This window comes from Prinia subflava, chromosome 6 (genome assembly GCF_021018805.1).
Source record: "Prinia subflava isolate CZ2003 ecotype Zambia chromosome 6, Cam_Psub_1.2, whole genome shotgun sequence".
NCBI classification, from domain to species: Eukaryota; Metazoa; Chordata; class Aves; order Passeriformes; family Cisticolidae; genus Prinia; species Prinia subflava.
In genome coordinates, this window is record NC_086252.1 from 38,918,965 (window position 1) to 38,940,484 (window position 21,520).

Here is a 21,520-nt window from a genome sequence, read left to right on the forward strand (position 1 = left end):
GCTCCTGACTTTTTCCATGACCTAAGATTTGTGCTTGATAAAGCTGACAGTGTTTTGGAGTTTGTTCATAAAGAAGCTGATCATTATAAATTCTTGAATCTAGGGACTTTCTGCCCTTTTTCCTTCATGCTCTAAGGAGGAAGCTTGTATGGAATGTCTTCTGCATCTGAAGACAAACAGTTGAACCGCTGGGAGGACAGCATCTGTTTGAAAATGCTCTTGGTGTGAGCTGAGAATCCACCTTTGTCAGCAGCTGACAGGGTCTTCAGTTGAACAAGCAGAAGAGTTCTGTTGGGACGTTATTATTAGCACTCTGGGATAACAAGTCCACATCTAACATCTATTTTAAAATGGAAATGACAGTTTTTAAATCTTAAAAAAAACCAAACAGCAAACAAATGGTTTCATGGCAGAATTTAAAAATTGGAATTAAGAAAATGTAAACTAGAGTTGTTTACCAAAGTGAAGCAATTGCATTTGCTGAAAGGGTTCCTGAAGTCTGAGTCAGGGAGTGATTCTACTTCAGCTTAGCTGTGAGGAGAGAGAAAGTGCAGTGCACTTAAAAAGACAATGTGCCAGCATTACTGGAAAGTATCCTATTAATACAGCTATCTGTAAAATAAAACAAGATCTAATGTCTTGTGCCTGGTTCAAGGGATGAGAAATTATAAATTCACACTATTGCTGTTCACTTTAATTAGTGTTCCTGAGCTGTGAAGAATGGGTATGAAGAAATACGTTTCCTGAAGCTGAAGTGCTTTTGGGTGTATGTCAATAAGCATCACTGTAGGTGCAAATGACTTTGGTATGTCTTTTGGGTTTGTTTTTATATTTTTAAGTAATATTGCCTGTAGTGTTTCTAAGCTGTAGTAGTTGGTTCATTCACTCAGCATTCACCTGCACGCTCTGAAACGCGAATAATGTTGTACTGGACCCAAGATCGTGGTTTTAGCATTAATTCAGAAGAAAGTTTATCTTTTTATACCTTTCAGCTTGCAAACAAAGGGCAGTGCTATTGCTTTGCTGTTGCAGCCGTTAGGGTTAGCTCTCTCTCTGTGCCTACCTCACATAGCAAAAGGTGAGTTGCTTTGAAATTGCTGATCTTTCATTTTTGTATTTCATTTTGTAGGGGAAAAGGAAGGAAGTGGACTTTATTTCCAGGTAGTAGGCACTTTTCATATCTACACTGAATGTGGTCTGAATAAGCAACCATCTTGCATGCCAGTTCTGTTCTGTGTTGGAATAGACCCTTGAAAGAACTCTTTGCACAGTAGGGAAATTGGCCTCAGTTCCAAGAAGTGAAAATCTAGGATGGAATTGTCCTTGATTCCTTTTATTTGCTCTCTCATTTACCCTTATCTATATTCTAAGAATAGGAATGACATATACTGTGGAGTTTGTTGTATATCAAGCCTGTCTGTTCTGGTTAATAGAAAATTCTTTTTGTCATATTTGCAAAATAAGAAAGTTAAATATAATATGCGATTTTTCAAGTCTTTTTTTTTCACCCCTGCCACTCTAGTCTAGCTATGTACGTAAAATACTTTTCTTAGATTCTGAAATTCATTACCAGCTTCAGGTCCTGCCGTTGCAGAATGCAGACTTTCTGACATGGCGGATGGTTGTTGTATGCTTATTTTAAAAAAATTATTTTGCTTTTTATCCAATAAGTAATCATAAATTGCTTCCTTTTATATTTTATTTTTCAGTTAGATGATGCAGTTTTGTGGGTGTGTTTGCGAGCTTTTTCAATTTTCTCATTAATTATTAATTAACTAATGCTGAAATCGGAGCGCGCTGATTGCTTTCCATCCTTTGGGAAGCAGCTGAAGGTGCTGCAGACCGTGCTGGCCGTGGCACGGGCAGGGCAGCGGGGTGTGTGCCCCCCTGGGCACAGCTCCCTGCGCTGTCCCTGTGCCTGGGGACAGCCCTTGGGGTGCCTGGCTGCCTCCTGCACCCGGCTGTGGGAGAGCTGGGGCGTGATCCGGGCTCTGGGAACCTTCCAGTCCTTTGATCACTGTTAGTTGTACGTGCTCCAGGTTATTCTAGGAGCTGAAGGATTCTGTTGTACTGATCTCTCTTTCTCTGCTTTATTTCATCAATTGAAGAGAACTTTCTGAGGAATCCATAGTTTTTGGATGGAAGACTTTTGCTTTTCCTGTTGATTTCATGTGGGGTTCATGGCAGTCTGTTACATGAGACAGCATAGTCAGGTTACTTTTTCCCCCCCTTCTTGTTGCATATTCCGTACTGCAAGTTTTCTAAAATGAGATACCTTTTGAATTTTTCAACAGAGAAAACAACTGAAATTACAATTCACAGATGCTCTGAGAAAGCTTTTTAAGAAAGAAGTGCTCTTCGTAATTCCTTTCATTCTGTTTTCCTTGCTCTGTAGCTGAAGCTACTTATGTGGAAGAACTGTCTTTCACGTTTATCAGCCCAAATATATTTTTCTTATACTTCATACTGCTGAAATCTGCAGCTGGTGCTCACCTGAGGTTGACTGTGAAGTGTGCCATGTGGCAGGCAGAAAGCGTTGTGGGGATGGAGGAGTTTGTTCCTCAGTTCCCCTGTGTGCTGTGTGTGGGGACAGAATGGAGGATGGTACCGTGTCCTGCTGTTACCCCCTGTGCAGGCTTGCAGTTGGCATTCCCGAGTGACACCAGGCTGCTCCCATTGCTGCCAGTTGGGCTGCTGTACTCCAGTCAGGAGTCAGGGCTTGATTTTAGTTTATTTTTGCTGGAGTGTCTTACAGCAACTTACTCAGGTTTAGCCCTGTAACTGCATTTGGATGTGGAATGTGGAGAATGCTGCATTACTTTTATGTACCAGAAGACGGAGAAAACTCTTAGTTGCTTACTTCAAGTGTTGAAACATTCCTTGTGCATCAGTGCTTAACTTAACCAAGTGACGCTGTAAGAAATAGATAGGACTACCAAAAAGTTTCTCATAATTACCTCAGTGGTTCATTCATCCTGTCTGTTTTTTGTTTCGACTCTGTGAAACAAAAGTGTGAATGGACATTATATTTATTTTTGTTTCTCTCTGTTATTCTCTAGGAGCAACATTTAAAATGTTAAAGGCCGTTCTAAAAAAGAGCCGAGAGGGTGGCAAAGGGACCAAGAAAGACCCAGGTATGACTATTACTGCAATGTTTTATACCCTGGCTGAGTTGAGCACTGCAAAGCCAGGGCTGTCCATGCTGTGGGGCAGCAGTGCCTGTTCTGGGGCAGCCCCCTGCCTCCCTCCCCAGCTGCAGCCTGGGGAGCAGGAGCTGCAGGTCCAGGCCTGCCTGCGGGGCGGCTCGGGCGCGCTCCCCGCGGGGCGGCTCGGGCGCGCTCCCCGCGGGGCGGCTCGGGCGCGCTCCCCGCGGGGCGGCTCGGGCGCGCTCCCCGCGGGGCGGCTCGGGCGCGCTCCCCGCGGGGCGGCTCGGGCGCGCTCCCCGCGGGGCGGCTCGGGCGCGCTCCCCGCGGGGCGGCTCGGGCGCGCTCCCCGCGGGGCGGCTCGGGCGCGCTCCCCGCGGGGCGGCTCGGGCGCGCTCCCCGCGGGGCGGCTCGGGCGCGCTCCCCGCCGCAGCTCCGGTGGGCAGGACAGCTGAGAGCAGCTGGTCGTGGTTGTTGCCCTAGAAATACTGAGAGCAGGCTGTGTGTGCTGTGCTGCCATCTCCTACACGGTCCGGGGCCAGGCCTGCCGAGCCCTCAGCTACAGAAATGAACTTTAAATTGCTTATGTGTTACGTTACAAAAAACCTCAACACTGGTTATGTATTATGGGCAATAGAATTTTTATTGTATGTTTTTTGAAAAAAAAATATTGAATTAGTGAAAAGTTATTAAGCTGGTTATCAGGTTTCTATTATGTCCTAGCTTTTGCTTTAACTACAGAGATTTTTGAAGGTAAAAGTAGTCATTATCAAAAGTTTTTACGGAAAAGAAAACTTATTTTACTTATTAACCGTAAATTTAGTAGGCCACTGCTTAGCTGCATTACCTCCCAGCAAGGAGGGTAACTAAGAGCTCTCACTGCCATTTTCAAGGGCAGAGAAGGCCCAGCAGTGCTTGCTGAGGAGGAGCAGTAGCTGTAGGTGCAGGTGACTGGTGTGAACCTGCCCGCTCTGTGCCAGGCGTGCTGAAGTCTTTGCTGCAGTGGCTGGAAAGCTCATGGACCTGAGTGAGCGTTACCTGTTTTTCAGAGTTACATTTTTAACTTCAGACTATTCATGTAGACTAACATTGATGATTTTCTGATGAATTTGATCCTAAATCATCCATAAGAGTCAAATCTATGCTCTTTGGCAACATGGACTTCTTACTCCTAGAGTAAAATACAAATAAATCCGAATATTTCTTAAATGTATAAAGAACAGAACATAATAAAGCTGCCATGTCCTTGTTTATTGAAACCTTTAAAACAATACAGTCCTATTTTTTTGGAAAGCAAGTTATATTCATCCTGCATTGCAGCTTTTAAAGCTATACCATTATACTGAGTCCTACAAGGGGAGGGTATTTTTAGTGTTCTTTTGCAAAAACCAGTTCTGAGTTCATCTGGCAGGTAATGTGTTGTTCTTCAGGAAATTTCTGTGGTCTTGTGAAGTTTGCCCTCTGCCACAGTTGCCTTCTAAATGGCTGAATGGTAGGAGCTGTGCTGACTGGAAAAAACTTTGACACTAGATCAGAGATGCACGGAAATTATCACAGAGCAAGACGAAAGGTGTCCTGTTAATTTTGTGTGTGCTGCTGGCTTGAAGTTACCAGCTGGGGTTGTTTAAACAGTGGGCTAAAGATTCCTATGGTGAGGCTTTCAGTGGTACATTTTTTGTTAAAATACTAGATGGAAGTTGGTTTTGGCTCAAAAGGAAAATCGGGCTGTTTAGAATGGAGCTCTGACCAAGCTTTGATTAAAATCTGAGGCTTGGAAAAGCCTTTTTCCTGTAGGTCAGAAAGCACAGCTTTTTATTTTAGGATCTCATGACATCTATCTGTATTAATGTGTGCCAAAGAGGATTTGTCTCTGTTTTTGCAAATACAAAACTCTGTATTTCTGAGCAGCAAACGAAGAGTTAGAGCATGGGAAGTCTTTTGGTTTAATTTTTGGTTTGGTGGGTTTGTTTATTTGTTTGGGTTTTTTTCCTTGTTGTTTTTTAAGCAGAGCTCTAGAGTTTCATGTATTATTTAAATGTTATGGAAACCAAGTATTGGGAAAAACTGGTGAACAATGGCTGACTGGTGACAGCTAGAGCAAGGAGGAGCTCAGGAGCAGCTTTTTAAAATAAATAATTTATACATTGAATTTCAGAGATTTTGGTGCTTTTTTTTTTTTTTGTATTTGAAGATGATGTGAAAAGTTTGAAGAGAGATGTGTGCATTTATTCTGTTCTGTGTTACACCAGGACTTCCTGTAAAGTTATGTCCAGTTAATTAGCTTTCTCTGTTGTTCCAAAGGACATTCCAATTCCTTCAGCTCTAAGGCATTTCTCCACTTTTAGAAAAGATGTGAGGCAAGGGAAAGAACATTGGTCTTTGTAGAGCTTATTTTTGCTCACTTATCTCCCTGGTCTTTAAACTGAAAACAGAGAAACTGAAGGGGTTTTTTGATTGTAGAGTTTTCCCACTTCATGGCCCTTTGGATATGGAATAGCAACAACAGCTTAAAATTTCCATCTCTCTGAAGGGAGTAGAAATGCACCCCAGTGAGGGGAGCTGACTAGAGAGATAAGACTGTTAACGTGGCATGGCCGTTCTTCAAACCGCTGTTGGAGAGAGGAATGCAGTAGAAAATTTAGATGCTTCTCTCAGCTCTGTGGGCACATGGGCTTGATTTTTTACTTATGAAGTTTTGAAAAAGTTTTCAGGTTCTTCAGAGCTTCTACATATGGGAGAAGGAGACAGCACATCTCAGTAGGGCTACCCTAAACACAACTGGGAAGACTGCATGGTGTTTTTTCAATATATTCGTGGTTTAGGAGTGCTGCTGAGGAGCTAGAAGGCAGTAAAATCTCCGTGGGTCGTAGCGGGCAGCCCAGCGGGTGTGGGAGGGACACCAGGATGATGAGTTGCAGCTGTGCCTTGACCACATATGACCATTTGGGGTCAAATTGGAAGGGGTTTAGGCTAAACTGCAACAGCGTATTCTTAAACTGAAGTAACCCCAGTTGTCCCGTGGGTTGCATGAAAGGAACGCCTGGAAGTCTGCATAATTTAGATCTGAGTGGGATGATTCCTGTTTGACTGAATAGAACTTCCTGTTTGTGTGCTACCTCGATTTTATGGGTTTTGCAGCTGGTAGGCTTGTGGAAGTAGTGTGAGCAGGAATGGTGGTGGTTTTATCTGGATTGAAGGCAGGCACAGCTGTAATAAATAACAGCTAAATAAATACATTTCTGCCTTGATCAGGTGGAAGGCTGTTGCGTGGAATATCACTTTCGGAAAAATGATGCCTCAGGCAGAACCAAAAGCAGTACTTAGAGTTGCATGGTTGGGCTCAGACCCTGCAGTTGCCTCAGTAGAAATTCTACGATCATTTTCTTAAAATGGGTTTATTTAGATGTGGCTGGGAGGCATTGATAGGTAGGGTAGGTGGCTGTTGTAGAATTAGATAAAATCTAAATGAAGTAAAAATAGTGTGTTTAAACATGCACATATGTAATTGTCAATTTGTACAAACATACATGAACACTGGTGAAAAGAGCTGTGTTGGCAGCAAGTTATATGTAGAACAGCTTTTTCAAGCAAAACTTACGGAAGTTACTTCTAAATGTGGATTTGAAGACAAGGTGGTTGGTATCCTACTTAGGTAAACAGATGTGCCAAATGAACAAAATTTCAAACAGACCAATTTTTTTACCCAGACATACAATTTTTTCTGCCTCGAGATTTTTTCTGGTTTTCTGCAGCATAAAGAAACCTGTCTTTACAGCCCTTCAGATGTAGTTATTTCCATACATCAGAAATAACTGTCTGTAAGTTGATTTTTCTTTTCTCTTGTCCTTCCTTGCATTAGTGTTGTACATACTTGGTAAAGGACAGAACCTGAGGGGGGAAACCCACAGTCTGCACCTGTAACCTTAAAGTAACAGGAGACTGTTGGAGAATGTTTGAAACCAAGCAGGAAGATTAATTTTTGTGTCCCAGAAGGTAATCGATGTGTTCATGTGTTTCACTTACATTGAGCTGGAAATGTACAGCAGTTACTCCCACAGTTTCCCCTTATTTCTCAAGGTTTTTAGGCAGTCTCAGAAACAAAGTAAAAAGTGGTACTTTCTCCTCTTTGTTGGCTTATTGTCATCAGATAAATATTATCTCTTTAAACTCTTCCAAAGTTTCCAGGTCCTCTAGAGATTCCTAGGAAGGTGTCTCTCTGGTGGGACTTGGCAGAGCTGTCTCACCTTGTGACCTCTGCTGAAGGTGCATGTCCTCTTTCTTTGCTCTTTGTTTTTTGCTTTGCTCTGTTATTGGACTTTATTTTCTAGATTTAAGGTAATCTCAGCTCTTTGTCTATTTCTGCCCTGTGTTTCTTTCTGCCTATCATAGAATTGTGTTTCTGTTCTCTCTCTATGTTCTCATAGTTGAGGTTTACTGGTTGTCCAGTTTATTGCCCTGAGTTTTTTAACTTGACCTCTGTAACCACAAGGAGATCTTCTGCCTCTGGCCTCAGCTGAAAGGAGCTGGCTGGTTTTATTTTAATACAGCATAGAAATTTTGTGTGTTAGTGATGCAATTCAAACAATCAGAGCCAAAAGACCATTGTTTAAGTTCTGCTGGGTTACCTGTAAGTCCTGTCTCAGCTATGGTGAGGTGATAGTATAAAGAGTACATATAATAAGCTTCAGAATATAAACAAAAAATACTTCTTAATTATGATTAGTTTAGAAATTCTGCAGAGCTACTCATTCTTAAATGCATAAAAATGCTTCAGAGATAAATTTGTATTAGTATTTCCTGTTGGGTTTCTGTACTGCCAGCTGCTTTCCAGTATATAATCACATTTGTTTTCTTTAACTGTCTCAAAGTCAGCAACTTGCCTGCATTTGAGAACGTGCTGTTTTGGTTTTTTTTTTACTTACTACGCAAAAGCTCATTCAGTATAAAATACATGTAATGTATTTTAATTTAAAAAGAAAATAAAATCCTGTATATTAAGTTTCTACAGAACATACTCAGTTATTTCAGATGGCTTTGTAGTAGCGTGAGCATTGTTGTTCAGTTGACCCAATATCAGGCCTGAAGGAACACGAATAATGGCAGTATTGTGCTTAGTTTGCAGTGCTCTTCCTGCACTGAATCCCATCAGAAGTTGAACATCAAATGTAGAACATAGTATGTCTGGAAACTTCATTGATGTCAGTAGAAATTCAGTGTGGTAAGTAGTTGGGACTCAGGTTTTCCAGCTTCAAGGCTTGTTAGATATTGAAAGAAGCGGCCAAATAAGAAGGGACAGATTATGACAACAAAAAGATAGTGTTTGGAATGTAGCAATGTAGGGCTTTAAAAGCAGAGAATCCGGTAAAACAAGGTGGGTGGTTCTGGTTTCTGAAATAAGTTATTGAAGTACTTCTGGATTTGTATACATCAGATTTTCAGTAATTGCCTGCATATTTAGATTTTTTTTTAATTTGGTCTGCAAAAAGGGTCCATATAAATAAATATTTGTTGTGTCTTGTTTGATTCAGATCTGGTAGATCAGACTTCAATTTTTACAATACTCTTTGATATGTAGTTTGCATTTGCATTAGTTTCCTTCTTGTTGTATTCAGGTATCTTCATGTAAGTATCTTTGACTTAAATATGAGTGTTCAGACTTTTGAATGTTTGTATAGAATGGAGGCTTTATTTCTGCATTATGTTCCATTATACATTGGCGTATCATTAGTCACTTTTGTCTGTCTGCCTTGCCCTTTAGGAATATTGTATACTGAACAAGTTGGATGAAATCTGAATTCAGCATTTCCTCTTTTTTATTCACATCATCGGATACAATTAAGAAATTGAGATTATACTTAGTATTCTTTTTCATAAGTAAAATGGCTTTCAAAGGCTTGAGCTGTATGAGGTTCCACCATCCCTGTTTTACTCTCTCAGCCAAGTCCCCTGTTAGAAGCCTGACATGCAGCACTGGGGCAGCTCTTGGAATGATAAACAAAAACGTGCTGAAATTCACTGTCACTGAGTTTTAAAGTTTTTTGTTTGTGGTATTTTTGTGGTTTTGTTTGTTTTATTGTTGGTTTGGATTTTTGTTTGTTTGGGGTTTTTAGTATTTATTTCTTGTTTTTATTGCTAGTGACAACTAAATTGCTATTCTCAAAAGAAAAGTGAAGTTGCTATGCAGAAAAGCGTAAATTGTTCTTAAGACCCAGACTCACTATTTAATCTTTATTTTAAAACTGGGTGTTATAAGAATTACTTGCCTTTAGCAGTAAAGGTTTGATTCTCAGCTGACTGTGGTCAGCTAAAACGCAGGTTTTAAAACACCTGTCTTGCATTATATCTCATCCAGCATTTCTGACTAATACAGTCTGAAGGCAGCTGAGAGCATCAAGGCTTCAGGTGCCATTCTGGAAAAATGAAATGCCATTAAATAAGTTTGCATTTTTAACACTAAATATGTAATTTCAACTGGCTTTTTCTGTCCAAATGCTCTGTGATATTAGGCTTTGAATTTTAAGAGCAAAGGGCATTTGTGGGTGCATAAAGTACTTGGAGTGGAATACTTTCAAGTTTGTTTGACTTTTTGTTGGTACTCTAAAAATATCTTGCAACAGAAGAAGCATTGTTTCATGCTTAAAATATGGAGCTGTTTCTGATTATCCTGTGTTGCTTTGCCCACTTTCAGCTGCTCTTGTCAGTTATTTAAGAGCTTAAGCTTTTTTGCGGAGCACCGATTATTTAATGTGGTGAGTGTCTTTTCCAAAGCTAATTCCAGTGATGTATCCCATGTACACATAAACACCCTCCCTCAAAAAAAATCCTGCCCTTGAAACACAGATGCAAATTACTTCTGTGGTCTGAATAACCTCTGTTTTTCACTGTTTTCTTTAAAAATTGATTTTTTTAAGAGCTATGGGAGAACATTAATATTTTGTGTACTGATAAAATAATCCAGGGTGCAGAAATAAATGCCAGAAAGTGAGCAAATAATATCAGGTACGAGCAGAGTTGGCAAATGTTGGCCATTTAAACCATTTATTCTAATTTTGCCTGGGTTGTTTCTCACTCAGTGCACTTCACTGCTTCCTTTACTCAGGCCATAATGCGTTTTCTCTCCATTCCATGCTAGTTTCTCTCATTTTCTGATCTTCACAGAGTCTCAAGAGCAAAAGAATTAAATATTGCTCTCCTCTCATGCGTGTATTTTCCATGCCAGCAGCCTGTGTCCTTCTCCCAAAGGCTGGCTATGGGTGGCTTCACTTGGCACGAATGGTTCTGCAGCTCCAGGTCAAGTGTTGGTAGTGGGTGACTGCATTGCCTTGTCCTGACTGAACAGACTGGGACACTGGGCTCCCCAGGCCTCCCGGATTGCCCTGTCCCAAAGCTGGTCTGCCTGTGTGTACGCACACGTAAGCATTTCAGTTTTGAAAAACACAACCTTCAAGGGCAGTGCTTAGTGTTTTACCATACAAAGTCATTACTGTAGCCAGCTGTCCTTGTATCTTTTTGTATCTAAAGGAAAAAAAGGTAATTGTTTAACCAGATTACACCATTCAGTTGCATCCTTAGGTGCAGCTAAACTGGGATTTGGTTTTGATTCTCCAAGTTTTTTGTGTGTGGTTTTTAAAACTTTCAAGTTGTTTCTGTGGTTACATTGACCACTGAGTAAGAACTCCGGTGTTGCATGATGCTTATGGAAGGTCTTTGTCCAGAGGCTGCTTGGCAGTGGAAAATGTACAACGCAGAGGTTTTAAAAAAGGGAAAGTGGAGTTTCACAGGATCTTCCCTTATGTGCTTGTTTTACACTGACAAACTTGTGAGAGGTCATCTTCCTTCCACTCCAGAACTGACACAGCCTGTTTTATGCTCTGGTAGATACCAGGCAATGTCATGTAATTTTAAAGCATTGTTCTGGTAGCTAAAATATTTTAAATTGCTAAGCTTTAAGTTAGTAACAAGTAATTTTGGGGTTTTGTGTTTGTGTGGCATCTACTAGTATCTGGACACAAATTGTATTTCGACAGGTATTTCTCATGCATTTTTCCAGTACTGCTTCCCTTGTTGAATTGCTGTGTGGGAAGCATAATCTATTACCAGGTGGATCCCACAAGCTTGGTAATTTTGGGTTTGTCTTGTCATGTGTAGAGCCAGGTATGTTACGAAAATTTTCCTGTTATTTGGATGAAATGTGGAATTTGGCCATCAGTCCAGTTTACAGAAAAATAGAAAGTGCAGGATTAGAATAAATAAAATCTACAGGATAGATTTAGAGACTTAGGAATGGATGATGTAGGTATGTAGAAAGCTTGGCACGCCTCGTTGTCACACACGTATTTGAAATGGAGGCAGCCACAGAGGAGGTTCCTCGTGCGGGTGTGGACGCCTCAGTGCGGGGCCGCGCGTCTGGGGGTCCGTCCGGGTGCCGCAGGCTCGGCTCCGCACCGCGGGGCCAGGAGCCCCTCGCTGAGGCCGGGACACCGCAGTGTCCCCGCGGGAGCCCTGGCAGCCTGCCCCGGGCACGGAGCCGGCCCCGAGTGCTGAGTGAAGGGAGCCTCGGAGCCGGCCCTGTCCCTGTCCCTGTCCGCTGAGTGAAGGGAGCCTCGGAGCCGGCCCTGTCCCTGTCCGCTGAGTGAAGGGAGCCTCGGAGCCGTCCCTGTCCCTGTCCCTGTCCGCTGAGGGAAGGGAGCCTCGGAGCCGGCCCTGTCCCTGTTCCTGTCCCTGTCCCTGTCCGCTGAGTGAAGGGAGCCTCGGAGCCGGCCCTGTCCCTGTCCCTGCCCGCTGAGGGAAGGGAGCCTCGGAGCCGGCCCTGTCCCTGTCCCTGTTCCTGTTCCTGCCCGCTGAGGGAAGGGAGCCTCAGAGCCGGCCCTGTCCCTGTCCCTGTCCCTGTCCCTGTCCCTGTCCCTGTCCCTGTTCCTGCCCGCTGAGGGAAGGGAGCCTCGGAGCCGGCCCTGTCCCTGTCCCTGTCCCTGTCCCTGCCCGCTGAGGGAAGGGAGCCTCAGAGCCGGCCCTGTCCCTGTCCCTGTCCCTGTCCCTGCCCGCTGAGGGAAGGGAGCCTCGGAGCCGGCCCTGTCTCTGTCCCTGTCCCTGTCCCTGTCCGCTGAGGGAAGGGAGCCTCGGAGCCGGCCCTGTCCCTGTCTGCTGAGGGAAGGGAGCCTCAGAGCCGGCCCTGTTCCTGTCCGCTGAGGGAAGGGAGCCTCGGAGCCGTCCCTGTCCCTGTCCGCTGAGGGAAGGGAGCCTCGGAGCCGGCCCTGTCCCTGTCCCTGTTCCTGCCCGCTGAGGGAAGGGAGCCTCGGAGCCGGCCCTGTCCCTGTCCCTGTCCGCTGAGTGAAGGGAGCCTCGGAGCCGGCCCTGTCCCTGTCCCTGTCCGCTGAGGGAAGGGAGCCTCGGAGCCGGCCCTGTCCCTGTTCCTGTCCCTGTTCCTGTCCCTGTCCCTGTTCCTGTCCGCTGAGTGAAGGGAGCCTCGGAGCCGGCCCTGTCCCTGTCCCTGTCCGCTGAGGGAAGGGAGCCTCGGAGCCGGCCCTGTCCCTGTCCCTGTTCCTGTCCCTGTTCCTGTCCCTGTCCCTGTTCCTGCCCGCTGAGGGAAGGGAGCCTCGGAGCCGGCCCTGTCCCTGTCCACCGAGCCAAGGGAGCCTCGGTCTGTGCACCGAGGGACAGGGAATGTGCCCGGCTGCCACTGGAGCCGCTCTTGGGCCATCAGAGAGTTCTGGGGAAGAGCTGGTCTGTGCCTGTGGCAGCATTCCGGGAACTGTGGTATACATGCTTTGGTGGTTCTCTGCTCTTCCTGGTGTGCATGGTTTCTGAGCTCCCAGCTGTGAGGTTGTTCTGTTAACAGCTTTTTAGAAAGGGCCTGTAGGAGTAGGGTGCTGTTCTCCTTTCTTGGAGTGGTATTTGTCTCATAGATGTGTACTATTGCATAGTATCGTAACCTCTTTACACTTAACACAGGGTTTTTTCTGCTTCAGCAGAACACAGCACTGTTCAAACACATTCACCATCACTGAGGATACAACACCCTTAGACTGAAGCCAGTACAACTGGGTTTTCTCACGGTGTGAGTTTTGCTCCAGAGAGCTGTTCTGTCTGAACACCATGGGGATGTGCGTGGTAATGTGCAAAGGCTTATTGTAAAATTAGGAAATTTGGTGATTGAAAAAGGGGAATTTCTGTGGTACACATTTTAGATTTTTGTCTTTTAAGTCATACTGCTCTCAGAAGCTGAGTCATGGAAGCCTGCTCACCACAGCATCAGGAAAAAAGAAAAACCAGAATACTGCTGGAACAAAAATTGCTAAGAGGCAGTAGTATCTCTATATTGACTGCAGAATATCTTTTCTGTTACTGTTGTGATCAAATACTCTAAACTTACTGATTAGAGCTATTTATCTCCATCTAGCTCTCTTTCATGTTGTAATGTTTCATATACAATAGGGAAGGATAAATTAATTCAAAATTCAAAAGTCTCCTAAGAAGGCAATGAATTATACAGATTGTGCCATCATAAAAGGGAAAATAGAAACGAAGGAATTGCAGGTGGATGTGTCAACCCTTTTGCACCCCCCACCCCTCAGCAGTCCACCTGGAATACTTACAAATTCCAAACTGCAACACAGATATGTATTTAGTAAAAACTGTTAACAGGATTTCCAATGTTTTCTAGTTATATTTAGCTGCATTGCCATTCTACTGTGTTTTCAACACCTTTTGAAGCAAACTCACATATTCTGTATTGAAAAATAAGGAATAATATTGCCAATGTTAAATCTGTGTTAAATCGACTGTTGTAGAAGTTTAATTTTCAAAAGAACAGAGAAAGAAAATCATTAGCCTCTTTATTAGCACTGAAAGTGGAAAAACAAACCTTAGACTGCACATCTCTGAGTGTACCTATTAGTAATCTACCTTTTCATTACATGTAAGGGGTAACCCAACCCTCCTTTAACTAGGTCAGTAAGCAGTATTTCAGATGGTCCTGACTTTCATGCTAATACAGTGATGCTAAAACACCTTTTTAGTTTGAAAAATACTTTTATCTTCACAGGAAACTTGGTACTAACCCTAGGGATGAAATCTGAAAAGTGCTGACTCTGTTGAAAATCAGAGATTTTTCTTCCACTTTTTTCTCTTTATTACATTAAATTAAAATGTTACTTGTGTATTTACATTTTCCCAGTGGTTATCTGGATTCTGCAGTGGAGGTGGCACAGTAGGGCAAGTCATGCTCAGTTGTTGCTGGCAAATGTTTTCTTGTGTTAAATACTTATATTTCAATGCCACTCTAGGCTGTTTATTTTGGCACATCACCTAATAGATGACAAAATTTTATTTTTAGCAGGTGACTGCTGCCCAGAGAATGCCTCGCAGGTTACAGCAACATCTGGCCACAATGCAGATTTCCCCACTGGCGAGCAGCCAGGCTCCCAGGACACGTACAGAACGAACCTGGCCAAAGGAGTCTCAATGTCACTGCCATCCTCGCCTCTGCTGCCACGCCACTCCTATCTGATGCAGGCAAGAGCAAACAAGAAGTCTCCAGGTAAGATGAAACAACGAGTCACTAAAATCTTCATAACATGTTAGCTCAGTTATTGATAAGTGTTGCATAAAATAACCCTGTAAAATCATATTAAACTTTTGCAACAAGAACAAGAGCAGTGTGTATTTCCAGGTTAAAAAAGTGATTGGTTATTAAATAGAATGTATTATTTCGTGTAGCAAAAAATTATTCTATTTGATGTTGCAGATACTTATATTGAAGTGTCTGAATATGATTAAACCTGGTTATTTATGGTTAGTTTATCAGGTAGAGGACTGCTGCAAAAAACTTCGTTGTGCATATGTTAGTGGCTGTGTAAGAGTGAGTGTTGTTTGTGGCTTTTACAGATCATTTATTTTACTTGTATCTCCATACGAAATGTATTAATAGATGAATTGCTGTGGAAGTTGTTAGTTTTCAGCGGTTGTGCCCACCCACTGGTGTGGGAGCCAGGCTAAATATGGTGCTCCATGGGCTCCTTTTATCAGCATTCCGTGCATAGAAATCATTCCAGCACCCCGGCATCACTGGGGTTCACTCGGGCCGGGGCGGGACAGACAAGGGAAGCTGTCCATGTTCCTGCTGCCTGTGGAGACACTCGACAGGTTTGAGTTTGTAGGGTCTGGGAACAGAGTGTCAAAAGCTGGGCTTTGTCAGCACTGAAAATGCTGAACAGTTGAAGAGTCGTGACTGAAGAGCCATATTCACAAAGACTGCAAAGTCATTCCGCCGTGACCCACAGCCAAGGGAAGAGATATCCTAAGATTCTACAGTGCTGGGAACGCATTGGCATTTATGCATCATTATTTTGTACAAAGACCTAACCAGGTGATATAGGAGGCTGACAGAAACATTGTGCTATTCCTTTGACTTTCACCAAACTCTGTCTAATGGAAGATGATTTAATATAAATTAGCTGTCTATATCTGGGGCAGGGGTAGTAACAAGATTATACCGATGTCCTGATTTCAAAGCTGCCTATTTTGGTAGCATGACAGCGAGTTACAGATCTTTCAGGATATGGAGAGTGAAAAAAGAAAGGACTGCACAGGAGGCTGAAGTAGTGTTCTAAAGTTAGGTTTTCGTGATGAAGTTGTCTAACAATGGTAGAACAAAATTCTAATTTCAATCTTCTCAGCTGAGTGTCTTTTACTACAAAGATAGAATGAACATTGTTTGGATTGGGTCTCTTACAGGTGTGTAGCTAAATCGATATTTGTTGTCTTAAAGGGATAATAGTTGATTGTAGTCTGATTTGGGAGACTCAACTAAAAGAATGAACATGCTGATTTATAAGGGATGTTCCAAAAAAATGAATTGTGAAGTATAAGATATGAATGAAAGATGCTGCTGCTGCACCTGAAAAAAATATTTGCTGCTTTCCTTACATTAGTGATACAATAATGCTTTAACAGAGAAGGATTTCCTTTGAAATTAATGAATTTCCATCAGTGAATGCCAGAAGTGACTTCTGGGAGAGTCTTGCATAAACGTGCAACAGAACTTTAGTAAGTTTTGAAGTTAAACTTCAATTAAAACTTCTAATTAATAAGCAAATTAATCCTCATACCTGATTCTTGAGACTAGACTAGGTCAGAGAACTGGTTTCATCTCAGGCTGCAGTTCTGTGCCCTGCCCTGGGGAGCCCAGGGGACTGTTCTTCTGCAAGCACTAGGCTGTCCCAGCTCCGAGGTCCTGCATCAGGCAGTCCCTGGGACCAGTACAGCCACAGATGCACAGTGCTGACGAGAGGGAAGGGATGGAGCTGCACAAGTTACAGTGATCTCCTGAGAAATCAGCTCTTCTGCAGTCAAAAAGCATGAAGAATTACTGTCAAAGCAAGAGATGACTTTAAAAAAGCATTGCTATGGAATTGTAGGAATCTGTAGTTTGTCCCCCTTGGGAGGAGACTGGTGTAACTCTGGTGATACCAGCTTTAAAAACCTGCACTGGATTTAGGACAGAGCTAGAACAGGCTGCAGGAAGGACCATCGGTGTGGAATGGCACTGAAGAGAAGTCATGGTAATGGACTGGAGCAGCCTGGAAGAAAGGCAGCGTGTGAAAAGGAGACAATGTAGTCACTGTGTCCTGCATGTTCTGTTCACCTACTGATGTTGCAAGGTGTGAAAGAAAGGCTGGGCTTAGCTCCTGGAGGAAGATCCATCTGGAACTCTTGAAGAGCAAGTGGCTATTTCTCCCTCAGGACGTGATAAGGCCCTCGGCAGCAGTCACGAGGGCATAGCAGGGAATGTGTTTCCCCTTACTGACATTGCTCCGCAGTTTGCTGCTGATAAAGCTCTGTCCCAGATGAACCTTCCATCAGCCCTGGTTCAGCCATCCTACACTTCTGCAAAAGAGCTGCTGTTCTACAGATGCAGTTCACATTTGAGTCCTTTTCGTCCAAGGATTAATTCATGTGTTCTATTCTAGATCAGTGCATTAAAATAAACTTACTGTGAATTCTCCTACTTGTTGCAATGTTATATATCAGATTTGCAAGTACCATAAGTCACTTCTACAGCAGTTTGTGATGAACAAAATACAGTAAAGGGTCTCCTCCGCAGCTTAAAGCATGAGTGTTAAAAATACATCCTGAAGATCTTTCTGCGCTGATCTAGTTTTACAGCTGCTATATGTTATTTTAGGTTCTTTTAGAATGAGTGCTTTTTGTTGGCCAACTTTGGTATGTTTGATTATACTTCTTCTTACAAATGACAGGTGTGGAATATTGTCTCCTTAAAGAATGTGATTTTGTTTCAAAGGAATGTAGTTTTAGCTGCTTTCACCAGGGCCAATGCCCCTTATTTGAGAGTAGCGTGGGAAGAGCCCCCTCTGGTGTTGGTGCCGCGCTGTTCGTGTAAAAAGCGAAATCGACTCAATCTCTACTAGAGATACATGTAGGACTGACACTTCCTGACCATTATTTCTTAGCTAAGAAATTAGGTTGTCACCGTGTTCCCATATTGCACCTCTAGGTGGAAATCTGGAAGAGCAGATGGCTCCAGCCAGTTCTGGGCAAATGATGCATGTTACCCTGCGATGGGGTGGCCAGGCCGCCACTCTGGCAGGGTGACCCTGGGACCCTGAGGCCGCAGAGGAGAGGTGCAGCTTTTCTTTAAAAGTAGTCATGAGTCTTAAAGTGCTCAGGAAAAGGAGCAAGAAATCAATGTAGTTTTCAGAGACTTAATGTAGCATCTGAGGCTGCTGCCCAAAAGGAAAGATGGGATGCTTAATAAGTGCCACAGCCTAAATATAGGGTGGGGTAATAAACAAAGTGTAAGAGAGCTTTGGTGTGCCCTTGAACTCTGAACCAAGAAGAAGGATGCTTTTTGGAAACCCAAACAGAGGAAGGGGAAAGCCCCTTTATCAAGGGCAATGTGGGACAGTTGGCATCAGGCCCACAGTCCCTCTGCAGTGCTCCCTGAAGGGGTTTTGCTCTGTTAGCATGGGAGGTGCAGAGCAGGAGGAGGCACAGTTGAGATCCGAGGTATAGTCTTGAGTTACACATGAGCACTGTGAAGAGGAGAGAGACCAGCTAGTGGGGCTACATGCAGTATGCAGCTTACACACCACATGCATTGGGTTTGTTTTCTAGCAGACTTGGTGTTCTGAAAAGCCTGGAGCATGTGTTTCTCACGAGAGTGGAAGTGCAGCAGCTCACTGATCTTTGTGATAGCAGCTGTGCATGTAACAAGAAATTTCTCTGCTTTTTTTACATCATAGAGAATAGATACAGGACATAGGAGCCTTGTGGCCCATGTGGAAAGAGTTAGACACGCTCAGCTTGTTCCCCCTGCAGGTCCGGTCAGGAAGCCCAAGTATGTGGAGAGCCCCAGGGTGCCGGGGGAGGCAGCCCTGGCCCTGCAGAGGAGGCCGGAGCCGGGGGAGCCCAGCACCAGTGGTGAGTGTCTGCTCGGCCCTGCTGCCACCAGCTGTGGGCTGACAAATTCCTCCTGTGCTGGCAACAGGGTTTGCAGGAGGAGCTGCCTGCCCTTATACCCGCACTGACTCTAGAGCTGTCTCAGTTCTGCAGCTGCTCATGTGCTGCAGGCAGTCATGTCCCAGTGTTGTTGACTGCCACATAGAGCAAAGGCCTTCTGGCCTTTTTCTGAACTGTTTTTTTATTATAAATTGACTCAAATGTGTAGCTTTGCATTCTTTGCAGTGCTTCATTTTAGACATTTTATAAAAGCTTGCTGACTAAGGCGGTAACAGTTAACTCCTGTGTTGGCAAAGCTGGGAGAAGCCACCTCCCTAGAGTTAATTGGCATTCTTGGAAAGTTTCATGTTGGTTAAATCTGGCTAGTGCATGACAGAGTGTGGCTTTTACAGTGAATGTCATGACACATATGTCAGTATATGTCATGTATTTTTAGATTAATTTTTCAGTTTCACTAACCCCATTAAGGTCAGTGGATATAACTGATGATGTTCCAGGTGAAAATTCCTTTGTTTTCCTTTTTTTTCAGTTGTAAGGGAAACTACAGTTAAAAAGTCAGTGTTTTCTTTCTAAAATATAGATGCTTAATAGCAAAAATAGAACTATTTGAAATTGTTTTCATTTTCTACTTGATGTGGTATAGTTACACTAGCTGCTCTTGTGCTTTCATCTTCACAGCCATCTTCTAATGCTGGCATTAAAGTTCTAGGTCCAGCTCTTAGCTTTGGTCTCTGTTACTGACTGAATTTGGTAGTATGCCTAACATTTACTCAGACTTGTCAGATATTACAATTTTTCTAGTAATAACAGTAATAATTTTTGTAATTTTGAGAGAAGAATGAAGATGATTTCACAAATTGTTGTTTCCAGGATTGTGACTTAAAGATTAATTGTAATCTTTAAAATTGCTTTTTTTTTTTTTTTAAGAGGAAAATATATTTTCCAGACAAATATTTGAAGGCCTGTCAATTTGTGAAAATTCTGAGATAAAAAAAAACAACTTTGGTATCTACTTTCATGGACTTCCTTCTTTTGGGATTAAGTGAGAATCAATCTTGCAGAGTAGAACCTTAAGCTGCCCACAAAATTAAGAAATACACACATTCAAGCAGGCATTGAGCTGGAGTGAAATGAAGACAGAGGATTGACTAGTACTGTGCATGTTTGCAAACTTTGGGGTTTATGACACTCATAAAATTGGGTGATTGTTGAAGTAGTGCTTATGGTCAGGCTGTTCAATTACAGTTGTTATTTTGTGTTTTTCTTCCAGTCTGCAGCCTGGGGGAAAATGTGCTGTTTGCAGGTACCAGTGAGTGTCAGCTGTGTCTTACATGGTTAGAGACCACATGCTCCTCACAGAGAGTAAAAATGGTCCTGACGCTGTGAAGGGAAGGCCAGGGACAGCTCGGCTGGCTTGTTTTGTGGGGTCCCCTCACCCTGGCTCTTCTCAGAGCTGGTGCAGAAGGTGCTGCAGCTGAGGGCCTTGCATCTCCCCTCCTAGAATTCATCCCTAAGTCTGAGCATCTACTTCTCTCACCTGCTGAGGCATTCTGTAGCAATTGGGAATTGTTTGTTGCACAACATCTCCAGAAGTTGAAGTGCCAGAGCTGTTTGCGTGTCCTCGGTGGCCCCAGCAGAGGGAGGGCACAGCAGCCCGGGTGTGCTGGCTGGGAAGGGCCGAGCAGCTGCTCCTGCTGTACCCCTTGGCACTTCTGGGGATAAGAGCTCCTCCTGGGAGCTGCTTCTCCAGGTGGTGGTGTGATGCTCCTTATTTAATGCGCTGTTTGCACCCGAGGATGGGACAGGCCTCTGTGTGTGTATATATATATATATTTAGTAATGGATGAAAGAAATAAATGCCCTGTAAATGTTCCTGTCAGAGCAGATGGTCACAGGTTGGTAGGTGATGCCAGACTGCTGGCATCAAAGAAGAAAAATGGCTGGAAATGCTTGTTTGTGAGATTCCATTAGCAAGTGTGTGTGCCAGGGCAGAACTATGCTTGGCTGCTTTTGTTGCAGGTTGCCTCATTTTGAAATTTGTCTTGTTATGTCTGTTGAAAGCTGGAAGACAATTCAAGGCACCTTACTGATAAAATTAAATATTTTTGCACCAGAAGAGCTGGCACATTTAGAACTGGTGTCACATCTTTTGGACAGCAAGCAAAATAAAAGTGTGTGGTACTAGTTCTAGTGTTAAGTGTGAGATTACAAACATCTGTGTTATTAACCTCTACTCTTCACGTTTTTATATGACAGAAATAGTTTCAGCTTGCCTCTAAGCTTTGATAGCATTGAGCTTATTAGTACTGCTCTTAGGAGAATCATTGTGTTGTGTCACTCATCAGTCCAGTGATGAACTGATTGCACTTAAACATTTCTGCTTTGACTGGCAGGTGGGCTTTTCCTCCCCTAGATTTGTGCAGTTATGTAGAGGATCCAAGACCCACTAGCAATTAAATGTCTGTACTTTTTCTACCTCTTTTAACAGTTTCCAAATATAAGACTATAACCTTCAACTTTTTTCCTCCCAATCCAAAGCAAAGCCTGACAAAGACTCGAGCTGTTCTCCTGCAGCACAAGAATTGATGACGAGATTGGGGTTTTTACTGGGGGAAGGGATCCCAACTTCTGCTCACATGGAAGAGAAAACTGACATTATGGTAGGATAATGGAATATAATATATTTAATGTTCATCCTGTTTCAGAGAGGACTAATGTTACTTCCTCTATCTTCTAGTTGCAGTCACTTGATATCTACCCAAATACCATCCATTTTAATAGAGATACAGTAATAGAATCGGACTGTAATTTTAACAAGTGTTTGTTTTCAAGAATTCAAGATCAGTTCACAAACTGAATAGAGTTCTCATCATTTTTGGAGGTTAAATCGAATCTACTAT

General features: G+C 43.2%; 1 protein-coding gene across 9 annotated transcripts in view; it reads left to right on the forward strand.

Moving 5' to 3' along the window:
* TANC1 (tetratricopeptide repeat, ankyrin repeat and coiled-coil containing 1) overlaps positions 1-21,520 on the forward strand; it is a 57,759-nt gene that overhangs the window by 11,148 nt on the left and 25,091 nt on the right. For 3 of the 9 annotated variants that reach the window (XM_063401101.1, XM_063401105.1, XM_063401104.1), the window contains exons 2-5: positions 3,060-3,134; positions 14,476-14,679; positions 18,480-18,581; positions 21,159-21,280. In XM_063401101.1, the coding sequence (XP_063257171.1) occupies positions 3,074-3,134; positions 14,476-14,679; positions 18,480-18,581; positions 21,159-21,280 (489 nt within the window). In that variant the 5' untranslated portion in view covers positions 3,060-3,073. Of the gene's footprint in view, positions 1-1,142; positions 1,162-3,016; positions 3,135-14,475; positions 14,680-18,479; positions 18,582-21,158; positions 21,281-21,520 lie in introns of those variants that run through there. The other 6 variants (XM_063401106.1, XM_063401107.1, XM_063401103.1 and 3 more) reach the window with 5 other exon arrangements.